The sequence below is a fragment of the Buteo buteo genome, chromosome Z (genome assembly GCF_964188355.1).
Source record: "Buteo buteo chromosome Z, bButBut1.hap1.1, whole genome shotgun sequence".
In the NCBI taxonomy this organism is placed as follows: domain Eukaryota; kingdom Metazoa; phylum Chordata; class Aves; order Accipitriformes; family Accipitridae; genus Buteo; species Buteo buteo.
This window is the reverse complement of record NC_134204.1, coordinates 75,519,074-75,545,967: the sequence shown is the minus strand read 5'-3', so window position 1 is coordinate 75,545,967 and position 26,894 is coordinate 75,519,074. Positions and strand designations below refer to the sequence as shown.

Below are 26,894 nucleotides of genomic sequence, written 5' to 3'. Positions count from 1 at the left end.
TACACACAGCATTTAGGAAGTCGACTGAGTAGGACCGTTCTGGATACAGGTCCCTCCTATCGTGCCAGTGATGGGAGTGTGTAAGGGTCTTGGTGCCAGCAAAGGGAGCTGGTGACAGTGAAAGTCTCAGCTTCAGTCACTGGGACAGGACCAGTATGTGTGCCCCCAGTGCAGCTACTGGGGGAACCAGGGTGAGTAAAGCAAGCGAGTCTCAGCACTAGCATGCGGAAGACTGTGGGTTGCAGCCCATGTGCCTGGTGCTGCTTGCTGGGGAGCCAAAGTGGTTGCACCTCCCCCAAACACCAGGAAAAAGTGTTGGGGGTGGTGATGTAACTCCTTAGCACACTTCAAGGTGGGCTAGCTGGCAAGTAGGAGGCCCAGGGTCCAGGCAGGGTATCAGGCATAGGCCCATACTGGTATCTGAGGAGATCTGCAGGTGCGGAACACTTGTTGGGTTAAGCGTGTCAGTGCATGCATGTGTTTGCTCATAAGCAGGAAGCCGGACCAGCTGGTGTGTAGGAGTGAGTAAGAAGGCTCAGGATATGGGGCAGGGTTACTAGATGGACAGAAGGGCTGTGCTGGTACTCGGGGGATCTGTGAACCCATGTGTGCTTCCACTACTGAACATCAATCCTTTCCGCCTATAGGAAAGAAAAGGGACATGGCAGGCTGCGCTCACGTTTTATGCGAGTTCTGGTAGTAGTACTACATGCAGGTGTTGTGGAAGGCAGCACTTGGTCTGCGGCAGTCTGCAGAGCTGACCCTGTCAGTGTCTTTTTTTTTTAATGCATATGGCTACGTATGCCTCTTGCAGGCACGCGCTGGTGCAGATCAACAAGGAGAGATCTTTTTTCTGGTAACTGGTTGTGCTTTATTTACCCAACTGACAACAGGACTCCTCCAGCCTTTCGATGGATTCCTCCGTCCTCTCAGAGACAATGCCAAGCTCCCGGCGGTGTCCTACAGGCTTTGCCATCGCCTAGGGCAGCCCCTGGGCCAGGAGGCCGCTCTCCAGCTGCCGCTGGGCGGCCACCCGTGACCCGTAGAGGACGAAGCCCCAGGAAAGCAACACCACGGCAGCTAGCACCTGCGGAACAAAACATTGCGCGCTGGTCGCGGCAGCACCGGGACCCTCCCGTCCGTTACCCGCCCAGGTGCCGGTGTCCGCTGCCTCCACCGAGAGGTACACCCAGCCCTGCTCCCCGCCCGCCCCGGGCAGTAAACCTGCCCTGCAGGCCGGGCGGCCTCGGACCTGGCAGGCCCGGGCCTGCCCCCCCCTCCGCCGCCGCGGTTACCGCCACCGCCGGCCTCGGACCTGGCACGCCCGGGCCTGCACCCCCCGCCGCGGCTACCGACGGCCCCGGCCCCGGCCCCGGCCCCGGCCCCGGCCCCGGCCCGCACCAGGCGGCAGATGGGGCGCGGGTCCCGCCGCCCCGGCGCAGCCATGCCGGCCTCGCCCTCTCCGCAGCCTCCGCCCAGCAGCGCCTTCGCCCGCCGGCAAGATGTCGCCACAGGCAGCGGAAGTGACGCCACAGCATCGCGCCCGCGTTCCGCTCCCGGCAGGCAGCGCGGCGGCCCGGCGCTGCCCCGCTGGTGGCGGGGGGCAACCGTTCCCGTGGCAACGCCGCTTCCGCCGCCGCCGCCGATGGCAGAGCCGTTACGGCGCCTGGCGGAGGGCAGCCGCCGCCGCCGCCGCCGCCCGCCGGAGGAGGAGAGGCGGGAGGTTCCCGGCTCCGGACGCTGCCGGACGCGCCACAGGCTGAAAGCGGCCGCGGCCCCGGCCCGCGCGGGCAGCGAGGGCCCGGCATCGGTGAGCGCGGGCGAGGGGGCCGGGAGCGGCGCCGGACCCTGCCGGTGGGGCTGGCGGCGGCGGCCGCAGACGCGGGCGGGAGGCTCGGGCAGGCGGGAGCTGGGCGGGGAGGCGTCCCGCAGCGGGCGGGCGGGCGGGCGGCGGGGTGGGGGTGGGGAGCGGGGGGTGGCGGCGTGACCCCCCCTCGCCGCCGCCGCTCGCGTTGGTGACACCCCCCGCGTGCGTGTCCGTGCCCCGCAGTCGGTGCGTGTCCCGTGCGTGTCTCGCCGGCCTGCGCGGCAGACGCCGTGCCCCGTGCCCCGCCGGTGGCCGTGTCCTGCCCCTGAGCTCGCCGCAGAGGGCGGGCGGGTGAGTCTCGAAGTAGCGAGGTAACTGGTTTGCGGCGGACCGTAAATGCCCGAGGATAACCCCGCTTGTTAAAATAACTTTAAAATAAGTGCGTTTATTGCTAACCGCGCTCGACGGCCTGACTAGGTGCAAAGGCAGCGTGTACCTGGGGATGGGCGTAGGAACGACACCTGGCTGTTTCTGCTTCAGTCGTCAAAACAGAGACTAATTTAGGCCAGAACGCATCCCCGGAGGTTGTCTAGTCCAACACGCCATGTGTGGTCCAGCGTGAGAGCCCAGCAAAACGTGGGCTGAGGGTGCAGGAACAGGACAGGTCCAGCAGAACTTGGAAACGGGCCGTTTAGTTCTAGTGCAATTATTGCTTGTTTTGACTTTTTTTCTTAAAAGGCAGAACTAACTGTTCTGCTATTTTTCCTATGTAAACACTGGTGTCTTTTGGAAGTGTGTTTCGGAGGACACCATGTTAATCATAAACTTATTGACCACGTCAGAGCAGGTATTTATGAGTGGGGAAGAAGACAGGAGTCCTGCCTGTTACCTTCATACATGCCAGCGTGATTCAAGCTCTGTTTAAAATTTGCAAGTCTGAAGAGCCAGATGTCACTGTGAAGAGAAGCCAAGCAAAGTAGTTAGTTAGGTCATGCTGCCTCTTTGTTCCATGTTAATGCTGGGTTTTGCAACCTTAAAGGCCACTGTTACGGGTTTCTGTGTCTAGACTTTAAAGTTTTTGTCTCTCTGAGATATCAATCATCCTTTGTCTCTTTCTTTTGTAGAATATGACTTCAGCAGATAAGGAGTTTTCAGAAGATAGCAACTTTTCGCCAAAAGCCAGCACCAGCAAGCTGATCACAGATGCATCTCCTGACTCTAAATGCCCCATCTGCTTGGATAGGTTTGACAATGTTGCATATCTAGATCGCTGCTTGCATAGGTTCTGTTTCCGCTGTGTCCAGGAGTGGTCAAAAAACAAAGCAGAATGCCCCCTCTGCAAGCAGTCCTTTTTTTCTATTTTCCATACAATTCGTGCTGAAGATGACTTTAAGGAGTACATAATCAGCCCTTCAGAAAATAGTTCTTTTTCCAGCCCTGATGGCCGGAGATTTCGTTACCGTACCACCTTAACAGGAGAAAGCCGCTCTGGCAGTTCCCCTTCCCGAAGGACGCTGTCCCCTCCGGATAATGGGATATTGTTTGAAGGGTTGTCAAGCGAACCAGTGCGGCAGAGAGATGGTGAGATTCAGCAGATGATACGGAGGCTGGCCTCCAGGAGGCAGGCTAGCGCAGAGGGCAGATCTCTGCGGCAGATTCAGGAGGAGGACATGATCAACTTCCGCAGAGCTCTGTACCGTACTGGTGTGCGTATTCGTAGTATACAGGATGGTGGCCGCTATCGAGACATTTCAGCAGAGTTTTTCCGCCGCAACCCTGCTTGCCTTCACAGGTTGGTTCCTTGGTTGAAGCGAGAACTTACAGTGCTGTTTGGTGCCCATGGATCTTTGGTTAATATTGTACAGCACATTATCATGAGTAATGTGACTAGGTATGACCTGGAAAGTCAGGCCTTTGCTGATGATTTAAAGCCGTTTTTGCTGAACCGGACTGAACACTTCTTACATGAATTCATCAGTTTTGCCCGTTGTCCTTTTAACTTAGAAGCATATGATCAACACGCCAATTATGACTGTCCTGCACCATCATATGACGAAGGAAGCCACTCAGACTCGTCAATTATTACAATATCTCCAGATACGGCATGTTCTCAAGGGCCAGATAACAGTTTGTCTGTGACTGGTCTTGGTCAGGCCCCCTGGGATGACGAAACTCCAGGGCCTTCCTATTCCATTTCAGAAGAGGTTCGTGCAACCATAGCTTCTCCTCTGGAGATGTCAGAAACTTCTGATGAGGACTCTGCTACAAAGAGTCAAAGAACCAAACTGCAAACTCAGTTACAGGCTAATGCTGACTTAAACGGCAGTGACTCTTCCTCAGACAATTGTGTTATTGTTGGGTATGTTAAGCCATTAGCTGAGAGGACACCAGAAGTGGTTGAGCTGTCCTCGGACTCTGAGGAGTCCATCAGGGAAGAGAAGAGGGAAGACGTGAAGAAACAGCAGCCAATCCAGTGTCGCAGCTGGAGTGATAGTGAACCAAGCAGGAGCTTCTCGCCACGTTCCCCCACATGCAAGGAGGATGTACGTAGTTGCAGAAGCTGCATATCTCCTGCAGTTGAGAAGACAGAGTCAAAAGATTATGAGAAAAACAAACATAAAGTAGAAGATCTGTCTCCGCAGTACTTGAGCTGGAGCCCCTCTCCAGGGAGTGACACAATATGCTTCCCCTGGAATCACAGGTTGTCTAGAAAGGGAAAGTCCAGGAGTCCACAATCCTGTTCGCGAAACAGTCGAGGTAGTCATGGCTATCAGTCTAGGAGGGAGCATCGTAGCAAAAGCCAATTTAAAAAGAGACGATCAAGAAGCAGAGATAGTAGCAAACATAGGAGCAAAAGAAGCAGCAGGAGGTCAAGGGCTCATGACACCAGAGTCTCTCTAAAAAGCCAGAGAGGCTCTTTAAGTCGTGAGAGCACTTCATCCAGAGAAGTAAGCAGATCACGATCACGTAGCAAAGGCCACGGCAAAAGGAGATCAAGAAGCAGAGACGGTGATCGTTATCATGCAAGAGACCATTACCAAAGTAGATACCAGTGGGGTTATGCTTTCTGTAGTCGAAAGGTGTTCGGAGATGGCTGTGAATACTCTGGCAGGAGGAGGACGCAGTCTAATGCTTTCTATTCAAGGCAATCTGCTAGTCCAGAATACAGGATACGATCATTTATTGAAAGGACAGATCCGCATAGCCAGAAGGGACTCCAGGAGAGACACTTTTACTGTTACGAAAGATGCAGGTCAAGGAGTCGATCAAGCAACAGGTCAAGGACCCCTTCTGGAGGAACTGACAGAATGAAAAGTGAAAAGCCTGGTGGAAAAAGGAAGTACAAAACTCGCCACTTGGAGAGTGCATTCACAGAGAGCACAAGTCTAGAAAGAGAAAATGACCCCAAGAAAACTGTCTCAAAACTCAGTGACTGCTACAAAAATGAAGACAGCCTTTCAGACAATCGAGCAAGCAGTGAGACAAAGCGTAAGAAAAAGAAAAAAAAGATGAGGAGTCCAAGTGTGGAGATAGTCTATGAAGGAAAAGCGACAGACTCAACAAGGCATCTTAAAAAGAAAAAGAAAAAGCATAAGAAGAAACACCGGAAACATCGCATGAGTAACTCGGCACATTCTTCTCCAGTGGTGATTACAATTGATAGTGACAGTAGCAAGGAGCCAGAAAGTACTGAACGTGACAGCAGTATTACTTGGACAGGCATGACTCGGATAAATGAGAGGGAAAACAAGTCTCCCTCTTCTTTTCTGGGAATGACAGGAGATGGAGGTGTTTACAGAGTTGGTGAGAAAACTGGAGAAGCAGCCAAAAGCTACAGTATTCCTCCCAGAAGGGGAGACTTAGATGGTGACATTAGAAATGCTGATGTCAAACTTCAAGAAACAGCAGCTGATCAGAATCTTACCATACCAGACACCAGCAGTAACAGCCCTCACATAGAAAATGTAACCAGCTACATTCACGAAGCACCAGCAGCACCTTCCAGTCAACTGCCTTCCCCCAGGATTTCCTTCCTAGAGCATCCAGAGAGACGACCATTGATACTAAGACTGCCAAAGAGTCTTGTCAACAGATCCTCTTGGTTTGATTTCCCAGAAGAAAAAATGTAGCAATCTTTCCATGGAACACTTCTTAAAATAGTGAATTTGTTTTAACTACTTTTTTCCCCTTGAGAACAAAACCACCTGATATGATCTGTGTATATTAAAAGATGTCTGGGAAATGTGTAAAACCTTGGAATGTGTATGCACTTTTAAGTCAAAGAAGATAGAATATTGCTAGTACATAACTTTTAAAGTTTCTCAGAAGACACTTTGGAAGTTCTAATTTCATAAAGCCATCCTGTACTCTTGTCGTATGTAAAATATATCCAGAGAATATTTCAAAGTTTTGTTTAAAATCAATAACAAAAAAGGAGCCCAAACCAAAAGCCAGAACATGCATTTTATGAAGATTGCTCTTAGACATAGGAAAAATTGCTTAGTTCATAAGAAATTATTCAGGCTGAATTCTACCATCATTTTAATCTATTTGGTTTAAGCTGATCTCTGCTGAAAAGTAGGCAGCAATTTCTATATAGATCTTCACCAGGACTTCCAGTAAAGTGAAAGTGAGCTATGTCAAAATCTGAATAAAGCAATAAGACTTTTTTTTTTTGAAAATGAATTTAAATGCGTGGACTGTATACTTTGCAAACAGAACGTTTATCTTTCAGTTTTGGGTGTCTTACCAGTACAGACCATGGGATGTTCATGCTGTCAGGAGTACTCTGGGTTGGAAGGGACCTCTGGACGTCATCAGGTCCCAGCCTTCACTGAAAGCAGGAACAACTTTGATCAGATTGCTCAGAATTTGCTCAGTTTTGAATATTCCCAAGGCTGGATGGCCTTTTTGTGCTACCTCTTCTAATGTTTCCTTGTTGCAATCTATGTCTTCTACCTCACATCCTGTTGCTGTGCAACTCTCGAGGAGCCTGTTTTCCTTTTCTATGTGCCCTACCACTACATATTTGAAGACATCTGTCTTGTCTTAGCAGTAGAGCAGCTCCTCCTGACCTCTTTGCTTTAGGCAACACTCACCCAGCTCAGTTCACCCTAGGTGACCTGCTGCATGTATGTGCGAGGCACAGGGCTTGGGCAGGGTCTTGTTCTCCAGGTTTGGGCCTTCTCTGTCTGCACAGCAGTAGCTCTCAGGGCTGAACCAGGAAATTGCCTTCTGTGTCTCCTGTATGACTGCCTCCGTGAGTGGTGGGTTTGACATTGGCTGGTTGCTTGCCAGATGCACACCAAGGTGTTCTGTCACTTCTCCTCCTCCACAGGGTGGTGGGGGAGAAAATATGATGGGAAGGCTCGTGGGTTGAGATGAGGACAGGGAGATCACTTAACGATTACTGTCACAGGCCAAATAGGCTCAGGGACAATTAATTTATTACCAATTAAAAATTTAGTAGGATGATGAGAAACAAGGACAAAACTAAACCCACCTTCCCCTCCCTTCTTCTCAGGCTCAACTTCACTCCTTCATTCCTGACTCTTTCCCTCCCCAGCAGCGCAGGGGGATGGGGAATGAGGGTTGTGATCACTCCATGACACTGTTTCTGCTGCTCCTTTCTCCTTACACTGTTCCTCCACTCTAGTATGGGTCCTTCCTACAGCTTTCAGTCCTTCAGGAACAGACTGCTCCAGTGGGGATCCCCTACAGGGTCACAGGTCCTGCCAGAAAACCTGTTCCTGTGTGGGCTTCTAAACACAGGCTGCAGCTCCTGCCAGGAGCCTGCTCCTGTGTGGTGTCTCCGTGTGTTGTACCTTCCTTCAGGGTGTCTCCACCTGCTCCAGTGTGGCTTTTTCCACAGGCTGCAGGTGGATATCTGCCCCACTGTGGTCTCCCTGAGGGCTGCAGGGGGACAGCCTAAGTCACCTTGGTCTTCTCCAGGAGCTGCAGGGGAATCTCTGCTCTGGAGTCTGGAGCACCTCCTCCCCTCCTTCTCTGACCTGCAGGGCTGTTTCGCTCATGTTTTTCTCACTCCTCAGAGCTGCCTGCAGCGTTTTTTACCCTGTCTTAAATATGTTTTCACAGAGGCACTACCAGTATGGCTGATGGCCTCAGCTGTGTCCTGTGTGTGGGTCTGTTTTGGAGCCAGCTGGAACCGTCTGTGTCTGGCACAGGGCAGCCCCTGGTCCTTTCTCACAGAGGCCACCCTGCAGCACCCCTTGCTATCAAAACCTTGCCACATAAACCCAGTACACCCTAGCTTGACAGATATGGATCCCACATGTCAGCTGTTAGTTGATTGTGTGTGCAAAGATAGTGATGAGCACATCTGGCAGCAGTGAAGACTCGGTATCTAAATCCCAAAGTGAGTCTGTTTTGGGTTTGTGTGGTGGGGTTTTGGTAGCGGGGGAGGAGGCTGCAGGGCCGGCTCCTGTGAGAAGCTGCCAGAAGCTTCCCCGGCTCCGGGTCGGACCCGCCGCTGGCCAAGGCCGAGCCCGTCAGCGATGGCGGGAGCCCTCTGGGAGAACAGGTTGAAGAAGGGGAACCTGCAGTGGGGGAGGAGAGCGGGATGTGAGAGAAAGCCCTGTGCAGGCAGCACGGTCAGTGAGGAAGGAGGGGGAGGTGTTTTAAGATTTGATTTTACTTCTCATTATCCTTGTTTTGATTTGATTAGTAGTAAATTAAAGTGCCTTTTTTTTTTCCCCAAGTTGAGTCTGTTTTTTGCCCATGACCATAAGGGGTGAGTGATCCCTTGCTGTCCTTGTCTCGACCCATGAGCGTTTCTTCATATTTTCTCCTCATCCCACCGGGGCTGGCAGGGAGGAGTGAGCAAGTGGCTGCATGGTGCTTTGTTACCGGCTGGGCTTAAACCATGACAGAGTCATTTCAGCAAGCTACTGAACATGTGCTGCAGTCTTCTTCATTCCCTGCAAGGGACGGCGATTTCATAGCCATTCTGGATTAAGAAGGTGACACCACACCTTCTAAGGTTTTCCTCCCTTCCAAGGGTGCTATTCTCTCTGGAACATGGGGGATTTTTTGAGAGGTTGTTGAGCCATTCACTGCAATAACAGAGATGGAAGGATTCGCATGAGAATGAGTGTTTTCACAGAAGGTCAGGATGGTGTGGAAGATCAGTCTTTGGGGCTGGTAGAGGAAGAGACCATGACTGATGCATGCAAAGCTCTGCATTGCCAAGGTCTGTCTGTCCAGTTTTACCAACCACTGAGCATAGAACTGGAGGGAGGGGAAAATATTCCTGATACCCAGGCCTAAGCTTCCACCGTTGGGGACCTTGCCAGTATTACGGAGGAGGTGCTGTCCTTGTAGACGGCTGCTGTCTGTGCTGCTGGATGGACTGAGGTGAGCTTTGTAGCTCCCCAGGATGACGGAGCAGGAGGGAGCAAGACTTGTCCTGGGGTGGCGGGTGGCCACCACCCTGCCTCTCCCAGCCCCAGAAGAGGGATTTGCACATCCCAGGCAGGAAGCGCACCATGTTCATATATGTGGCCATGGACCAAACCATTATTTCTTGCAACTACGCTTACCAGGTGAATGATTTTAAAAAGTTCTTTGACCACTCTGCATCTTTTTGCCCCCTACACACTTCATTTTCACCTCAGCTCTTTGGATAGAGAGGACAACTGGCCTGGTGGCCCAGCAGCTTCCAGCAGGAAGGCAGACTGGTGGCCCACGAGCTGTCCAAGGGCAAAGGGTGTCTCCTTGGCTGAATGCTCCTGCTTCAGGAACCCTCTCCAGGGCCTCTGTCCTGCTGGCTGGGGACCAGCACACCAGGATGGGTGTGAGTGGGATTGCACCCAAGGGTGTGTGAGTGCAGGTGTTTCCTCTGGTTTCCCCGGTGCTCTGCCCATGCTGCTCCTCTGCCTCCATCAGCTGCTTTTAGTAAGACAGAAGTTCAGGTGGTTTGTATCAGCCTTGTTATCCCCCTGGGTGACAGCTGCAGGAAGATGTCCTAGATCCAAACCTTGGGACTGACTTTATTGCCTAGTGAAAGAGTGAAGGAAACAGAAGTTTTTTGAAGAGCTGATGCCTACTTGTGCGAGCAGGAGCATGGGACAGCAGCTGCGGTGAAAGAGCTTTTTGCACAGCAATCCCAACACTGGAACGTGGCCTAGGAGACCATGGAAGTCAGGTCCTGTGGGGCCTGGGAAAGAGCTGGACAGTTTGCCTGCCTGCACTGCCTTCTCCTCTGGTCCATGAATGTGTGTGCGCCCTCCTGCTGGTCCTGGAGAGCCTGTGCTCCACCCCTGAATTGCAATGGGATGCAAAATGTGTGAACGGGATGAGAGCCCCATCACTGAAGCACTAGTGAGTGCCCCAGTAAAGCCATTGACATTCAAACACATCACCAGGTGAACAAAAGGCAATTGCTGCCAGGGATTACACTTGTGCAGCTGCAAGCAGGAGCAAGGATGAGTGTCAGTGTTACAGTCCACCCTCCTATGTATCCCTAGGAAGAAGAGTCAGTTTTGGCTCTCTGAGCAATGTTAGCCCAATGACAGACAAGTGGAGGAAGAGAGGAGGACCACCTTGCAAGGAAAGAACGTGACATGTTTCCTTGAGGAAGTGGGGCACTGTGCCTCATCATTGTCAAATTCTGCTCCTTGGTAAACCAGGGGCAGCTGCTCCCTGGGATTAGATGTGTAGAGGTGCCCAGTTCTGCTCCAGAAGCCTTTGAGAAGCTTCAGCAACCCGAAAGAATTTGGGAGTGGGCAGCACCAGTGACCCTCCAGACAGGGCTGGCAGGATGGCTTGCTGAGGGTCAACACTTCCAGCCACTCTCCTTCAAGGCTGGCTTCCAGGGCTGACAGAGATGAGATGTTGAGGGGCAGAGCAGCAGCAGCAGCAGCAGTTTGTCTCCTCCTTCCCAGTCACCCATGTGGGCACTTTTTCGTCCTTGTTATTTGGTGGGCTGTGAAACTCCACACTCCCAGGATGCAACTGGAATGAAATGCCCTGAGAAGCCCCTCTGTTACAATTGTATAGTCCTTGCTCTTCAGACTGAGAGAGACGGGGACAGATGCTTGTCCTTGGGCAGGTGATGTGAAGCAGAGACAGTCTTCTCTGTGCAGGTACAAGGCTGGGCCAAAAGAAGCAGCAGAGAAAGCCATCACCCACCCATAAGACAGCACATTGTGATACACCAGCATTTCCACCACAGCAGAGGAGAAGAGCCTGAACATCCTGGACCTTGTGTCCATCCTGAGCAAGCTGACCAATTGGCTGTCCAACAGCTCTTTGCCTGGTCCCTCTACTGTGATTCCCTTCTGGGTGTCCTCCTAGCAGACTCAGAGATGGCAGGAAAGAGTTCATGCTCTGCAGCCCCTCTACCAGGGCTGTGTGCTGGTGGTTTTGGTCTAAATTCAGACCTGATTTTGTACTGGAGACCAGAGAGAGGATTCAGAAAGAGAAAGAAACTGCAGCACTGTTTGTTGAGGTTATCCAACAGCTTGGCACAGAGGGCTGGTTCTGGGATGCTCTGGGGCAGCAGGTTCATATCTACTGATGTTCCTGAAAGCATTGCTTTCTGCTGGTTTTCCCCTCTCCCTGCCTGTATGTGAGGTGCCAAGCCAGCCAAAGTGGAGCCCAGGGGATCTGCCATTTGCACAGAGGCAGCTTCACCTTCCTCAGTGCCTGTCTTGGCTCTGTTGGACTGGTTCACTTAGGAGCCTGAGAATAGATGTCAGGGGAAGCCATTTAGACCCTTTTTATTTGTTACTGCTGCCTCCCCAGAATTTTGGCTTTGCCCTTCAAACCCAAGATCTCCATCTTCCCTTTAAAAGAACAACTGCCCACTCTCAAACAGCAGAACAGTTCCTGCCCCCTGAACAGCGTATCCACAAGCATGCGCAAGCGTGACTTTGTCAGAAGGAGATTGCCCAGTTCAGCTGTGTTTCTGAAACAGAAAAAAATCCAGGTGTGGACTCATGCCTATTTATCTCAGACTGTTGTAACCTTTGAAGCCTAAAGATGCCAGTGCCACTGCCAGCCTTGCAACTCTTCAGCAAAGCAGCAAGTGGCGTGAATACCAGTGCAGTCTACCCTTCACTCTCTTGAGTGGAGCTTTGGGGGAAAGCTTTTGTGCTCTTCTTGCCAGCTGGATTCCTCATTTGGCTTTGAATTTCATTTGGGAAGGGGCAATTTCAGGCAGACCATGCTGCCTGATTAACACATAGGTATAGTGGGGTGTCGTGGTTTCAGCCCAGCCGGTAACAAAGGACCACGCAGCTGCTCGCTCACTCCTCCTGCCCCCTCCAGTGGGATGGGGAGGAGAATCAGAAAAGAGAAAAGAAAAAAAAAACCCCAGAACCTTGAGGGTTGAGATAAGGACAATTTACTGGACAACACAAAAAGAGAAGTTACAACAACAACGATGGTAGTAATAAAAGAGTATACAAAACGAGTGATGCACAGTACAACTGCTCACCACCCGGAACCCAACTCCGCCACTTCCCCCACCGAAAGCCAAGAGACCGCCCCAGCCCGGTCCCCAGTTATATACTGAGCATGATGGCACATGGTATGGAATAGCTCCTTGGCTAGTTCAGGTCAGCTGTCCCAGCTGTACGCCCTCCCAGGTTCCTGTAAAAATTAACTCTATCCCAGCTGAACCCAGGACATGGGGTCAATGGGGCACTCTCCAGTCCCTCCATCTCAGCAGCCCTCTGTTGCCCAAGAAATGTGAAGGCAGATATGGGAGCATAACTCTCCCTGATAAGTCTGTGGGAAATGGTGGGCAGAAAAGGGGCTGCTGGACTGCTTGGGAGAGGACAGCTCTTCACTCCATGTGTGTGCCCTCTGCTTGGACAGGTCCTGCACAGCATGACTCCCTCCTTTGGGCAGACTACTTGACAATCTTGCCTGGGATGTAAAGTGACTCTGCAGTCTTATACGGTCCATGCTGTCCTGCTGTCAGACCTTGTTAAACCAGAAGAAAAAGGGGGTGGGGGGGTGGGCAGGGGGAGAGAAGGAAACAAGAAAAACAAAAGTCACACACGATCAGTGGCAAAACTCACTGGAGGCAAAAGGGGCTCCCACATGAGAAGCAATTGGAGCAACCAGGACAAAGAAAGAAATAATGAAAGAAAAGATGAAGGGATGCAGAATTAAGACATATTTATAAAGGAGAGGAAGCAGCTGCAGTTTTCACCCTGATGGCTGAGGAAGGAAATGGCCAGGTTGCCACACGTGGTGCCCACCAGGTTCTCCTTTGGGGCTGAACAACTTCTCCTGCCAAATGCACAAGCCTTTTCTCCCCAGGCCACACCTTCCTCCACCAGTATTTTACAAAGCTGTTAGAGTGGGAATAGACTTAGTGGAGACAGCCGGGGATTTGATTTAACAACCCTGTATAAAGCTTCCTAAAAGGTGTTGGGAGAGGGGAAACAAGAGCAGTCTCCAATTAAAGAGGAAGGATTCCTGAGACACAGGGCACACCTATTCTGAAATACAAGCTCTGCAGAGGGCAAGCCTTAGCTGGAAGGCTCTTTGCCACTTGTTACAGAAGTTCCCTGAGGAAAAAGAAGGGCTCCCTTCTGTAAAAAGCAGCGTGCAGAGAGTGCTGCCCTTTGGCTCGTCACCCCCCACTGCCCGCAGACAGCTCTGCCCAGGGTTTCCCCTGCAGCCCCCGCACAGCACCGCTTGGAGGGGCAGCCGGGCAGACTGGAGAGTGCTGATGGACAGGGAGGTGGCAAGGGTTTACAGACACATGCCTGCTCACAGAAATTGAAATGCCATCAATCCCCAGGGTCCCTTTCCCTGTGGAGGGGTGGAGAGGGTGGACATTGTCTGGGGAGAGATCTGCTGTTTGTGTATCTCTCTGCTTTGGTTTTCAAAACTGATTCCTGCAGCCAGAAGTGCCATGGCAGGGAGCTTGCTCAGACCTGGTGTAGTACTCTAGCCCCAGCTAGCAGCTAAGCACCCCACAGCTGCTTACTCACTCCTCTCTGGTGGGATGGGGAAGAATTGGAAAGGCAGAAGTGATAAAACTCGTGCGTTGACATAAAGACAGTTTAATAGGTAAAGCAAAAGCTGCTCAAAGGAAAACAAGGAATTCATTCACTATTCCCCATCGGCAGGCAGGTGTTCAGCCATCTCCAGAAAGCAGGGCTCCATCACATGTGTAACTGTTACTTGGGAAGACAAATGCCATAACTTTGAGCATCCCCCCGTCTTTCCTCTTCCCCTGGCTTTTTCTTGCTGAGTATGACATTATATGGTATGGAATATCCCTTTGGTCAGTTGGGGTCAGCTGTCCCAGCTGTGTCCCTTCCCAAATTCTTGTGCACCTCCAGCCTTTTCACTGGTGGAGTGGTATGAGAAGCAGAAAAGGCCTCAACTCTGTGTAAACACTGCTCAGCAATAATGAAAACATCCCTGTATTATCAACACTGTTTCCAGCACAAATCCAAAACATAGCCCCATACTAGCTACTATGAAGAAAATTATCTCAGTCCAGCCAAAACCAGCACACCTGGCAGAGGAAAAACTGGGCAGTTCACAGAAGTGACGGAGGTTGAGCTGTGTCTGCTCTGTTGGTGTGATGGGCATGACCTTTGGGAAACAGTGAGCCAGCCAAGAAACAAAGAGAGGGAGAAAGAGAAAATGAAAGACAAAGTTACCCCCCAGAGGAGTCAGAGTGACAAGTGCAAGGTCCTGCACTTGGCTTGGAATAGCCACAGAGCCCAGTACAAGCTGGGACCTGTGTGGCCGGGGAACAGCCTTGCTGCCAGGGACCTGGGGGTCATGGTGGACAACAAGGTGAACGTGAGTCTGCCACTGCAGCAGTGAAGACAGATCGGATCCTGGGCTGCATCTGCAGTGGCATTACTAGCAGAGATAGAGATGTGATCATTCCACTCTGTCAGTGCTTGCCAGGCTGCACCTGGAGCACTGTGTCCAGTTCTGGTCCCCATGATTCAAGAAAGATGTGGACAGACAGTGGACGGTCCAAAGCTGGGCGACCAAGATGGTCAAAGGGCTGGAGAACCTGCACTATGAGGAAAGACTGAAGGAGCTAGGTCTTTTCTCCCTGAAGAAGAGAAGGCTCAGCAGGGACCTCATCACAGTATTCCAGTACTTAAAGGGTGGCTACAAAGAGGCTGGAGGCCCTTTGTAGCTTTTCAGGGAGCTACTTAGCAGAGCATCCTGGCAATCTGCTTTTGAGGGCTTAGGAGTCCACGAGTGCTGGTCAGTTTTTAAGAACCACCTTTTAAAAGCACAGGAGCAGGCAATTCCACTGTGTCAAAAGTCAAGCAAGTGGGACAGAAGACCAGCTTGGCTGAACAGGTAACTCCTTGTGGAGCTCAAGAGGAAAAAGAAATTCGGTGAACTCTGGAAGCAAGGTCAGGCTTTGCAGGAAGATTACAGAACTCATATATGTGGGGAGAAGACACAAAAGGCCAAAACTTAGAGTTGAAGCTGGCCAGTGCTGTATCTGACAACAAGAAGGGCTTTTTTTAAAGTATGTTTATAGCAAAAGGAGGTGTAAAGAAAGCATTGGACTGACACTTGTTGAAGATGGTCACATGACTAATAGCGGTGAAGGTAAAGTGGGAGCATTCAATGTTTTTTTTTCCTCAGTCTTTAATAATACTGATAGACCTTGGGCTGCCTGGTCCTCTGAGTCAGAGTACTATGAGTGCGGGAACAGTGACTTTCCATTTGTGGATGCTGAAATTGTAAGGGATTGGCTGTATCAGCTGAATGTTCATAGATCCATGGGGTCTGATGGGATTCATCCTAGAGTACTGAAGAAGTTAGTGGATGTTATGGCAGGACCCCTCTTGATCATTAACCAAAGGTCTTGGGAGTCTGGGGAGGTCCCCGCTGACTGAAAGCTAGTCAGTGTTATTCAAATTTACAAGAAAAGCGTGAAGGAAGACCTGGGAAAACTACAGACCTGTTAGTCTAAGCTCAGTTCCTGGAAAAATTAGGGAGAAAATTATACTGGCTACTTTTGAAAGGCATTTAAAGAACAATGCAATCATCAGGTACAGTGAACAAAGGGAAAGTCCTGTTTAACTAGTTTCACATCCCTCTACGATAAGGTCACCTGTCCCCTGAATAAAGAGGAGTTATGGTAGATGTAGTTTTTCTGGATTTTAGTAGGGCTTTTGACACTGTCCCTCACAGCTTCTTTCTGGACAAGTTGTCCAGCTGTGGGATGAGCAAGTACGCAGTGTGCTGGGTGAAGAACTGGCTGGACAGCTGGGGTCAAAGGGTTGTAGTGAATGGGGATACATCTGGCTGGTGACCAGTCACCAGTGGTGTTCCTCAGGGCACAATTCTAGGGCTGGTTCTGTTCAATATTTTTATCAATGATCTGGATGCAGGAGTTGAATGCACCATTAGCAAGTCTGCTGATGATACCACATTGGGAGGTGCTGGTGCTGTTGACTCTCTCTTGAGGGATGAGAGGCCTTGCAGAGAAATCTAGGTAGACTGGAGCATTGGGCAATCAATGACATGAAATTTAAAAAGTCCAAGTGCCAGATTCTGCACCTGGGGTGGAGTACCACCAGACACAAGTATAAACTGGGAGAGGAGTGGCTGGACAGCAACCCTGCAGGAAGGGATCTGGGGGTGCTGGCTGACAGCAGGCTTGACATGAGTCAGCAGTGTGCCCTGGCAGCCAAGAGAGCAAACCCCATCCTGAGGTGCATCAAACACAGCACAACCAGCCGGTCAAAAGAAGGTATTATCCCGCTATACAGTGTTGCTGTTGCCTCACCTTGAGTACTGTGTGCAGTTCTGGGCTCCACAATTTAAGAAGGATGTGAAGGTCCTTGAATGCGTCCAGAGGAGGACAGCACAGCTGGTGAAGGGGCTGGAAGGAATGCCCTGTGAGGAGCAGCTAAGGACTTTGGGTTTGTCTAGTTTGGAGAAAAGGAGGCTGCGGGGCGACTGCATTGCTCTCTGTAGCTTCCTGAGAAGGAAAGTGGAGAGGGAGGTGCTGAGCTCTTCTCCCTGGCATCCAGTGATAGGACATGTGGGAATGGTTCAAAGCTGCATCAGGGGAGGTTTAGACTGGACATTAGGAAGCATTTCTTTACTGAGAGGGCGGTCAAAGACTGGAACAGGCTTCCTAGAGAGATGGTTGATGGCCCAAGCCTGTCAGTGTTTAAGAGGCATTTGGACAATGCTTTTAATAACATGCTTTAAATTTTGGTCAGCCCTGAAGTGGTTGGGCAGTTGGACTGGATGATCATTGTAGGTCCCTTCCAACTTGAATATTCTATTCTTCTATTTTCTATTCTATTCTATTCTATTCTAATTTTCTCTCTTCACAAGCAACCACATGGACAAGACATGGGGCAATGGGTATCAATTGCACTGGGAGAGGATTTATCTTGATATAAGAAAGAAATTTTTTACAGTGAGAACAGTCCCTCCCTGGAAGCAGGCTGGATCGCTGCCTGGGTGAGCTCTGCAGTAGCAGATGGGCCATAGTGATGATACCACTGTGTGGTAGACGGTGATGTCATTCAGTGGTGGCCTCACCTGGGGCTGGTGAAGTGGGGGCTGAAGCGCACCGGGAGGCTCTCCTTAGTCGCCTCAGTCTACTTACTCGCGAAAGAAAGAAAATAAAGGAGCAAAGGCTACAGGAGGAGTCTTGGTGTCACTAACGGTGCGGGCGGCCTCGCTGTGGCCAGCCGGGCTGCCTTCGGCGCTGCGCCCGCCTGCCCCCTCGGGTGTCCCTCGCAACCGGGGGTCGGTGGGCGCCGGGAGGGAGCTGGGGTACAACCAGGCAGCTCTTTGCCGGGGGAGGGGTGGGATGCTCAAGCTGACGGCCCCTTCCGCGTAGCCCGGGTGCTACGTCTTTGTTTCTCCCCCTGGGGGGAGTTCTGCTCGGCCCCAGGGCTGGTCCCGGGGGAGGTGTTTGCAGGCAGGGGGTCTCCGGGCCAGCCCGCGCCCCCTTGCTCGTCACCCCAGGCCTGGCCGCCTCCGCTCCTGGCCCTCTGCCCCCACGTCTCAGGGCTCTGCTCCCCCGCCGGCCCACGCTGCTCGCTACGGCCTCGGTACGTAGCGCTGTGGCTTGGTGCCGCTCCGTGTAAAAGCAGGGCTGCGCCTGCCCGTGCTTTTGGCAGGTAGTCCCAGCGAAAGCCCTGCTCCCCGGCAGAACGAGGCTGAGCAGCCCCAGCTGGGAGGCCTTGCACGCTCAGAGCAGAGCCGGTGCCCTGCTGCTAGCAGCAACGGTGCCCCGTACAGCTCGGTGACGCAGGGAGCTGCATGCTGCATGCTGCATGGCATCAGCGTGCTGCAAACACTAGAAAAGAGCAGCCTGTCAAAAGCATTATCAGTATTTCAGAGAGACATTTACACCGTGGGAAACTTCGTGGGGTTGTTTTGCATAACACGTGTTATTAGGAAATTGGCATTAAAATGCAAAGGATTGTTTTCCATGTCTAGGGCAGTGTGCTCAGCTTAGGAAATCAGAATTCTGCCACAGGCAACCATGGCTTTCCAGTGCTGCTTTGGGTAAGCCAGCTCAACACTCCCACTGCACCCACCTGCAAAGCGTGAATAAGCAAGCCAGTCCATGGCATCAGCTGCTATTAAGCAACCTACTTCTGCTGAAGGGAACCGGGCTGTGTTAATCGGCTCTGAGTAGGAATGAGACTCATTACATCTCTTGCAGGGTTCACCTGGCATAATTTTGTAGGCTTAGGCAAGAAGACTTCTGCTGGCAGTGGTGCTGGACTTAGTGTCCCACATAACATTATCTGGGGCCATTTGAGATTCCCTGGATATTCTGCCTGGCTTCCAGGTGCCTTTTGAGAAAAAAGGTGTCTTATCTGCCAGACCTGGGGTACCTTGAAATCTCAGGAGAGTCATGTGTGCAGATAAATCCACTGAGGGTATTTGTTGCCCTGCATGCATGCAGAGCCTGTCAATACAGGACTGGGATCTTGTTTGAGGACTGTCCTCTAGGGAATAAATAATAATCCAGGCTGCACTGCAAAGGGCTCTGCCCCTTTAGCATCCACCTGCTGTGCTTCAAGTGAGTACTTAGGGATGAAGGGATGTTCCATGGGCACACTGTTCATATTGTAGAGAAACTCTCTGGGGAAGAAGCATGTTGCAGTGTACATTCCTGCCTCAAAACTGGACTGGCATCCAAAGGCTGGCTGCAGAAAATACCAGTGCTGCTAGTGCATATATCTGTTGAACATTTTATTAGTTGGTAGATCAGTGATCTGCAGTGTCAGAGATACTCGTTGCCTCCATTTCAAGTCTCACTTTCCAGCAGGCTGGGGCTGTCTGCAGTTCAATAAGTTTCACGGCCTTTGCCATGGGGTGACAGAGGACCTGGAAATGACACAAGACTATCTAGGTAACCTGCTCACCTAGGTACATTTTCAGTGTTCTCCAAAAGAGGAACTAAACTAACTGAGGCAAGTCTTCTGGATGAGCAAAGGCCAATGGAAAGCAGAGGAAATGTCCCTCTCCTTGGGATGCTGTTAAATGCTTGGATCTAGGGAATCATTTGCATGAGGTGTAGAGTGAACCAGTGCACAACTAAGTTAGTCTTCAATCCCGATAAATAATACAGCTGCCTGCTCATCAAAAACATGTGAACCAGTATGTGTGGCAATATTGCTATTTATCTTTGAAAACCTCTAGCCCTTAGAGATAAGGTATCCAGTATGTTACGCACAGAACAAGCCTAAACTAAGTGACAAGCTGCTGTCCAAGGCATTGAGATGAAAATTAAGTGCATAGGGGCAAAGAGATGCAGAGCTGTGAAATGACTTTTTAAGACCATTCACCTGTTGAGTGTAGTTGGGATAATAACAGTTTGATCCTTGGCTACCTACATGAACAAGATCACACAACTCCTTCAAACCACAGGGCTTTGTGCCTTGAATTGTGTTAATTTCTTCCCCACCACTAGCTGAAGCAGAAAAAAATGTACATACATATGTACGTTTGTATGTATGTGCTTGCACACCTGTGCACATTATTTGTTAATGGGGAAAGGGAGGGAGAGTAAGAGAGGGAGAGAGCATGAGTGAGCTGTCAGATGCCTGTTGTACTCTGGAAGAGCAGAGCAGAAAAGCAAGGGCAGATACTGTGTGTCTCCTGCATGCACATTTATGTTTTTTTGACATGTGAGAAAGACCTGAAAAGAAAGGAGGAAAAAAAAAAAATACACTGGATGGGCTGGCATCTTATAAGATTTATGAACTGCTAAATTTAGAAAAGTCATTTTGCCATTGCTGGTGTATCGCAGGCTCTTGGGCATGACTCAATAAGGAAAAACACAAGTCACTTTCTCTGTGAGAGCATGTACAAGTAACATAAAATAGGCTCAATTAATCTTTTTAACCACTGAATTCACTCTAGATAAACAAAGTGTGTATCAAATGATACGCCCTAGAAAGGTAATCAGCCTTATAAAATGCTTCTCTTCACAGCTCTGCTTTTCTCATTATTGTATTGCAAATAGTTTTCTGAAAGGAAAAATTGTTCAAGCAAAATGTTAAACAGTATTCATTTGTCATTTTCCTACACTAGACCAAGCGGGAGCCTGCTGGATCTCAAAATATGTGGTCGTTATGAAGCTTGTATTGAACTGTCTTTTTTTTCTCCTTCTTTTTCTCAGGTGCTGTTCCTTTGTGACTGGTAATTTCCAGCACTCCTGCTTGCATTGGCACAGGTTAAAACTCTGCAGGAGCCACACAGAAAATTAAGTACAAGGGATCATCACAAGCTAGCGATTAGGCTGTGTTTTGGTACTGTACAGGTGATCTCTACTGCTTCACCTGTAGCCATAGATGTTTTTTCACGGGGGCCAGCTGTGCTCCAAACCACATCACCAGGATCATTACAGAAGAAACCAGTAATTTTGGGCTGAGGCATTAATGGGTGGAAAGAGATTTTAGCAATCCCTTTGTATTATTTTTTTCAAGAACAAAAAAGGAAATCTCTACAGTTCATTTTTTCATGGCAAATTATAAGTTTGATGCAAGAATAACTAGGTAAGGCTCTTTGGCTTTTGCTATGGGGTGGGTCATAGTAAAGAATTAGACTAAATTGTCCCTTCCAGCCAAAAAAAGGGGGGGGAAATAAAGCTATGAAGTTAAAGAGTTCAGCCACAAAGCAGTACCTCATGTTGTTTAATGGCAAGGTCTTTTATGCTGGCATCTCGATTTCAGAGTGTGGGAGATTACGATCATCATTACACACTAGGTGCTGTTGCTGGCTTTAAAATTAATGCAAAAATTTCAGCACTCTGAAGTATGATTAAAGACCATAAATCTATTATATTTTCATTCTAAATTTTCTATTGCTTTATGTGAGCTTTAATATTTGCTATCAGATTTACATGGCTGTATTTTATTATACTTTACAGTTGGCTAAACTGGGTTGGGGTGATTATCCCTGGAAATATTAATAATCCTTGCTTTAACAAGCCAAAATTTATACTATTGTCAGAAGTTAGTTGCACTGTTGCTCTCTTTTTGCACAGGATTGATGATTGCTACAGGGCAGTGGCGGAAAACAATACTGGTATACAATACAGCCTTATTCAGATGCTAACAGCTGGCACCACAATGAAGATTGCCAGAGAAAAATCAGTGTCACGAAATACCCATACCATGTCATATAGGTGAAATAGGAGAATAATTATGCCATCACCCACACAGAACTGAACAGACATGTTGAAATAGTATGCAGAATATTATCCATGTTGTAACCACTGATGCCAGTGAGATAGTTTCCTATAGCAATGCCTCATTGTCACCAATTAGAGATTATCATTATCAGTGCCACTTCCATATATAGTTCCTCCAGTGATATTAATGTAATTTAGAGAAAGAAGGTCAACCTTTTCCTATGAAGAACTACTCTGTGATAGCAACTCAGTTGTTCTGGGTAATCATGCTTAACCAGATCCCTTGCCATCTTTACATACTTTCTGGATGTGCTTCCTCCTTGCCCCATGTCCTTAGGCTGCTGGATTTCTAAACTTGAAGAAGGTATGTCTTGTCTGGAGTGAATTTGGATCAGGTGTGGGTATATAGGAGGATGTAGATCTAAGAAGGAACATTTCTTTCCTTATGCACAGCATGGGACAACTAGATGAATTTGGGTACCTTTATTTTCTTAAAAAGATGGCCTAGAGAGCCAAGGTTTTATAAGTTTAGGTGGATTTAGGATGAATGATGGCCTTGTATTTAACTGCCTGCTTTTGCCTATATTTCCCCTGTTTGAGTGTTCATCACATGAATATTGTGCTGTTTAGTGTGATCCTAGGTCGATACAGGTGTCTAGGCTTTCAGCTGAGTGGGAGTTATATATGTATCTTGGAAGATCTGGGGTTCTTCATTACATGAAGTGACTTGTTACAGTTTGGGAATGCAAAGCCATCTTTCTGCATCCCAGAGTTTCAGATAAAGAATGGAGACCAGCAGCTAAGCCCCGCTTCTTGCCAGGAGATCATAGGCTCTTCTGAAAGGTCCATGTCCTTAGAGTGCTTAATGGTGATCTTAAAAACATAAAATGATAGTTCATAATCTAAGCTGTGACAGTTCCCCAGAGTGGTTACCTAGTCTCCCTGGATACTAAACCAGAATTGATTAGCTGAGAATAATGCAAGAATGAGGAAAGTTTATGGTATCCTGGGTATCTGTAGCACAAGAACATCCCAAGCCAGACTTATGAAACAGAAATAGCTGAGTAACTGTTGTATGCACATCACCCGCCTGGGCTGTTTGTTTTTAATAGCATTTGACAGATTTCTTTTCTGTGAAGGTCATGGTTCAGGCAGTGTGACACATCCATCCAGCCACTCTCTGAGACTGTAGGATTGTCTGTCCCTGGGACCAGGAAGAATCAGTTTTCTTCTACTGGTTGAGACGCTGTGGTGACCCTGCCAGAGCTGACGTTGCATCCAATCTCAACTATGCATGCTTTCTGACAGGCATATGATGTTCCTCTGAATTGGACAGCAGTTTCCACAGCAGCAACAACATCGCAAATATCCAGTGTCACCCACAGTCAGTGAGACACCGAGAAAGTCTTCGCACTGGTCCACTCTCCTTTTCTTGTCCTGTGATGAACACAGCCTTGGAGAAACAGGAATGCCTATTTTTTCCAGTCTAAACAAATGTCAGCAAGGAGGCCATACCATTTGATATTCAAAAAAATAATATTTGGCAAAACCTACATGCAGTTATATAGATGCATTTGTTTACACTTAGCCAAGGTGTTCCTGAAGGGACAGCAGAGGTTTTTCATGGAGCGTCTTCCTGCCTGTTGAAACATCATAAAGAAGCTCATAAATCATAAATTTCATCTCTACAAAATTCCTAACAGCTCTAGAGCTAGCAGGTCTCCTCCGCAATCTTTCTTCATCCTTTCCTCCTTTTAACACCTGTCCTTTTTTCTGTATGTGCCCTGAACATCTCAGATATCTGACCAGATAGGGCAATATGGGCAGAGCATGAATCATGTGAAGTTGATGTCAGGACCCTGAGGGCACTCCACTCCAGCCCTCTCCCTGGGGCTTGGCTGACTGTGCTGATGGCTGGCTCTGGCATGGGGCAGCCGTGTAGCCTGGGTTTGGGCTGCTGCAAGCAGAGGTGCCAAGGGCTGTGCTGGGGGCCTTCCCATTGCTTGGGAGCTGTGCATCAGCTCAGCCCCTCTGGTTCTTCCCTGTGCCCGGGCTCCCGGCTCCCCTGCCGAGCAACCTGCTCTTGCTGCTGGCCAGTACTCTGTGGGGATGCAAACTAGTTCAGCTTCCAGCTACTTGAACTTTGTACCGCCAGCCTTCAGTCTGGCTGGGTGCTGCTCCAGTTCCAGGTCCTGAAGTATTATATTGCCGGTGCTGCTTAGCACTGCTCTAACAGGAGAAGTTGGAATAGGGTCACACGAACAGTTTTGTGTCAGCCCAAGTTGCTCATTGTCTGTGCAGCCCTTGAAGAAAATGGCCAGGGAAACAAATGCCTCCATGACGGTGAGCTGTTCTGCACAGCCGGTGCAAGTTTCTCTTCCCTGTTTTCCCAGTTCCTTTCCTGCTTTAACTTAAGTGTGTCCATGCATTGCTCATTCACTTCTGAATGTAGTTTCCCTCCATCAGCTTGCTCAGGCAGTTATTTTCCTTTTTGTTCTATATTGAAGTATACAGATATTTCAGAAAAACAGCTTAATTGCTCTACTGCTGTAAATTCTCTTCCCCGTCTTTATATTTTATAGCAGTAAAACTGAAGATGCAGTGCGAAGTTGAGAATAAGCTAGAGTAATAATAACCTAACTGCTTATATTTTGTCTGTTTTAATAGAATTCAAAGTGACATCTGTCAAGATTAAACCTTGCCAATATCTATAGGTATATACTTTGCATAAACTGGTTTTGTATGGATCTAAAATTCTGATTTTCAGTCTTTTTCCTGAAAACAACTTTAATTAGAGTCCAAATTGCATCCCAAATTAATAGAAGTTGTTGAAAAATATGCCAGTCATAAAAGCAAATTCTTTTGATTCTTTTGAAATTACCAGGAATAGAGGGGAAGAAAAGGTTGGGCTGTTGAAGTAGAAGCAGCATCTGCCTAAATGTTCAGGTGATCAAACTGAGGTTAAAAGCTGTGGCACACTCTTACCTTTCTCAGGATAATAAACTGTACAATAGTGTTGATATTCCCTTGAATTCCCTGCAAAAATATGTTACGAAAGCAAGGCAGAGCTGGCAAGCAATTTTTAGAAAAAAGAACCGTGCTAGAGTTTCTATGTGATTACTATGTGCTTGGAAACCTAGAAAATCTAAAATCTTATGTTTGTCTCTCTCTCTGAAACAACTTTTTGGCTCAGATCGATCATTGCTTATTTAAATCCTTCAAGCAGTCCATATTTGCAGGAGACAAAAGAAAAGATATCATGGAGTCATTCTCCTTCACCAGGTGTTATTGTGCCTTATCTGAAGATTGAAATTCTCATCTAATTGGGAAGACTCAGAGATACTGGATGAGATGGCTGTAGAAGAAGTTGAGAGGATTTAGCCACTGGTAGTATGAGGATGAAATCTGTGTTTTTAATATTGAGCAAAGCCCAAGAATTTATAAATATTGTGCTTTCCTACCAAAAGCTTCCTCCATATTCTATGTCATCTGCTGTCCTGTGATGTCTGTCTTCTTATTTCTTCAGGCTGCAAATTGTGGGTAAAGAACCATCAACTTCTTCTGTGGTTAAGAAGTGTCCTGCACATCTGGGTTGATAATGCAGAATATGAACATTGTCTGTGTTGAGTACTGTCATCCACAGTATGAACCGCACAAATATTCTGGAAGGTTAGCAATCACTTTCTCTGAGAAGGTACCAGCAAAATGTATTTACCAGTACTATGCAATGGGACGTGATGGGGATGGCGTAACATTTTTTTTAAATCTGATCCTAGGAAGATGTTAACTTGGCACAGAGGAAAACACTTGAGATTTCCACAAGCCATAGTTAGTTGGACTACTGCAATAGGACGAGATCTTAGCAACTAGGAAAGGACAGTATTTAAATTACCAGTCAGGAGAAATAACAAACATATACTACAACTGGCAATTATGCAACCTTTTAAAGGTAATCTCCAAAGCCTTGTATGAAGCTTTTTGCTGTCACACACCCACTCTCCCAGGGCTCTTAGGGACACTGGAACTCCATTGCAGCCACAATTACAATCTATACTTTAAACTGCAGTGAAGCTCTCCAAATTTTCCCAGTGTGTCTGGCAAGCTTTGTCTGAATATATCTGTTTAACTGAAATTTCCCCAAGATGCACACTGTGGTTTTTTCAAATAATTAACTTCCCTCTCTCCAAGGACACAGACATGAAACCGCTGAGTGATATTTAGGATGCTTCCTAATAATTCCAAATACCTTGAATGATTATGTTATTTCTAGTTACAGCACAACTTCCTAATACAACAACTTGCTTGTTTTTAAACTACGCACATGAAAATAATTGGCTTTATGGTGCTCTTACGAAAGCAACATACAGCTGTTATTCTAGGTCCAAAGATTGAAAGGAAAAGAAAGTGCTGTCAATCCAGCAAACTCCTATAAAATGGGTGGTAGACAGTTTTGGCTAGTAACAACACCAGTGCCTTACAGAGATGACATTTCATACCTGCTGCTGATTAATACTGTCTGTGCTACCATCTCGTGGTAGCTGTTACTTTTCAAAAGCAGAAAGTACCGCTGTGTTTGCTCATAGCAGAGAAAGTGAGAAAGCGACAAGGATGGCTGTGTTTTTGGAAGTTTGCACTTTCCTTCTACCTTGCAGTAGTAAGAGTACTAAGTACAGACATTATTAATTCAGGCTTTTGTGCAAAAATTCTGGTATTTTCTGCTGTACTGGGTGCCTGTGTCCAAGTTTTGGCAGAGGTGGGCTGCAGGGCTGGCCTCTGTCAGAAGACACCACAGATGGTTCCAGCTGGCTCTAAGTGGGGCCACTGCAGGACACAGGTGAGCCCATCAGCCAAGATGGTGGCACTTCCATGAAAATATATTTAATAAAGGGCAGAATATCACAGGGCAGTGTGAGGAGTGAGGAAAAAAGTGTGAGAAACAGCCTTGTGAACACCAGGGTCAGAGAAGGAGGAGAGAAGGAGGTGCTCCAGGCATTGGAGCAGAAACTCCTCTGCAGCCCACAGAGAGACCATGATGCAGCAGGCATTTCCCTGCCACTCATGGAGGGGACCATGGTGTAGCAGGCATTTCCCTGCAACCTGTGGAATTGGAATTCACTACAGAAACAGACTTCTCTGAGATATATCTAAATTTTTTTTTCCATCCTATGAGGATTCAAAAGGTATTGGAAGAAGTACCTTGAAACTTAATCTAAAAGTATATCAGACGTCACCACAAAGGTTCTTACAAATGAAGTAATGGAAGATTTTCTAGAAAGTCTGAAAAGTCATAGTGTAATTTTTTGGGAAGATTTTTAATTCTAAATTCTTTCCTGTCCCATGAAGGTTTAATGGGGGTGAACTGCACAGTACAGGCCCCATTACCAGAGTCAAATAAGCTGCAGGTGACACCTATAGCATGTCACTTTTCTTTCC

At 48.5% G+C, this 26,894-nt stretch overlaps 1 protein-coding gene and 1 long non-coding RNA gene across 2 annotated transcripts; one reads left to right on the top strand and one right to left on the bottom strand.

Moving 5' to 3' along the window:
• Nucleotides 1–847: 847 nt before the first annotated feature.
• On the bottom strand, nt 848–1,534 carry LOC142026815 (uncharacterized). Its single transcript, XR_012648920.1, has 2 exons — nt 1,402–1,534; nt 848–1,087 (listed from the first exon to the last, which is right to left on the bottom strand). It is a non-coding gene; the product is annotated as an uncharacterized LOC142026815 (long non-coding RNA).
• Nucleotides 1,503–6,493, top strand: LOC142026814 (E3 ubiquitin-protein ligase Topors-like). Its single transcript, XM_075020200.1, is given in 4 exon segments — nt 1,503–1,574; nt 1,576–1,638; nt 1,640–1,810; nt 2,932–6,493. Coding segments are annotated over 4 exon segments (3,312 nt in total). The 3' UTR covers nt 5,938–6,493.
• The last annotated feature ends 20,401 nt before the right edge of the window (nt 6,494–26,894 follow it).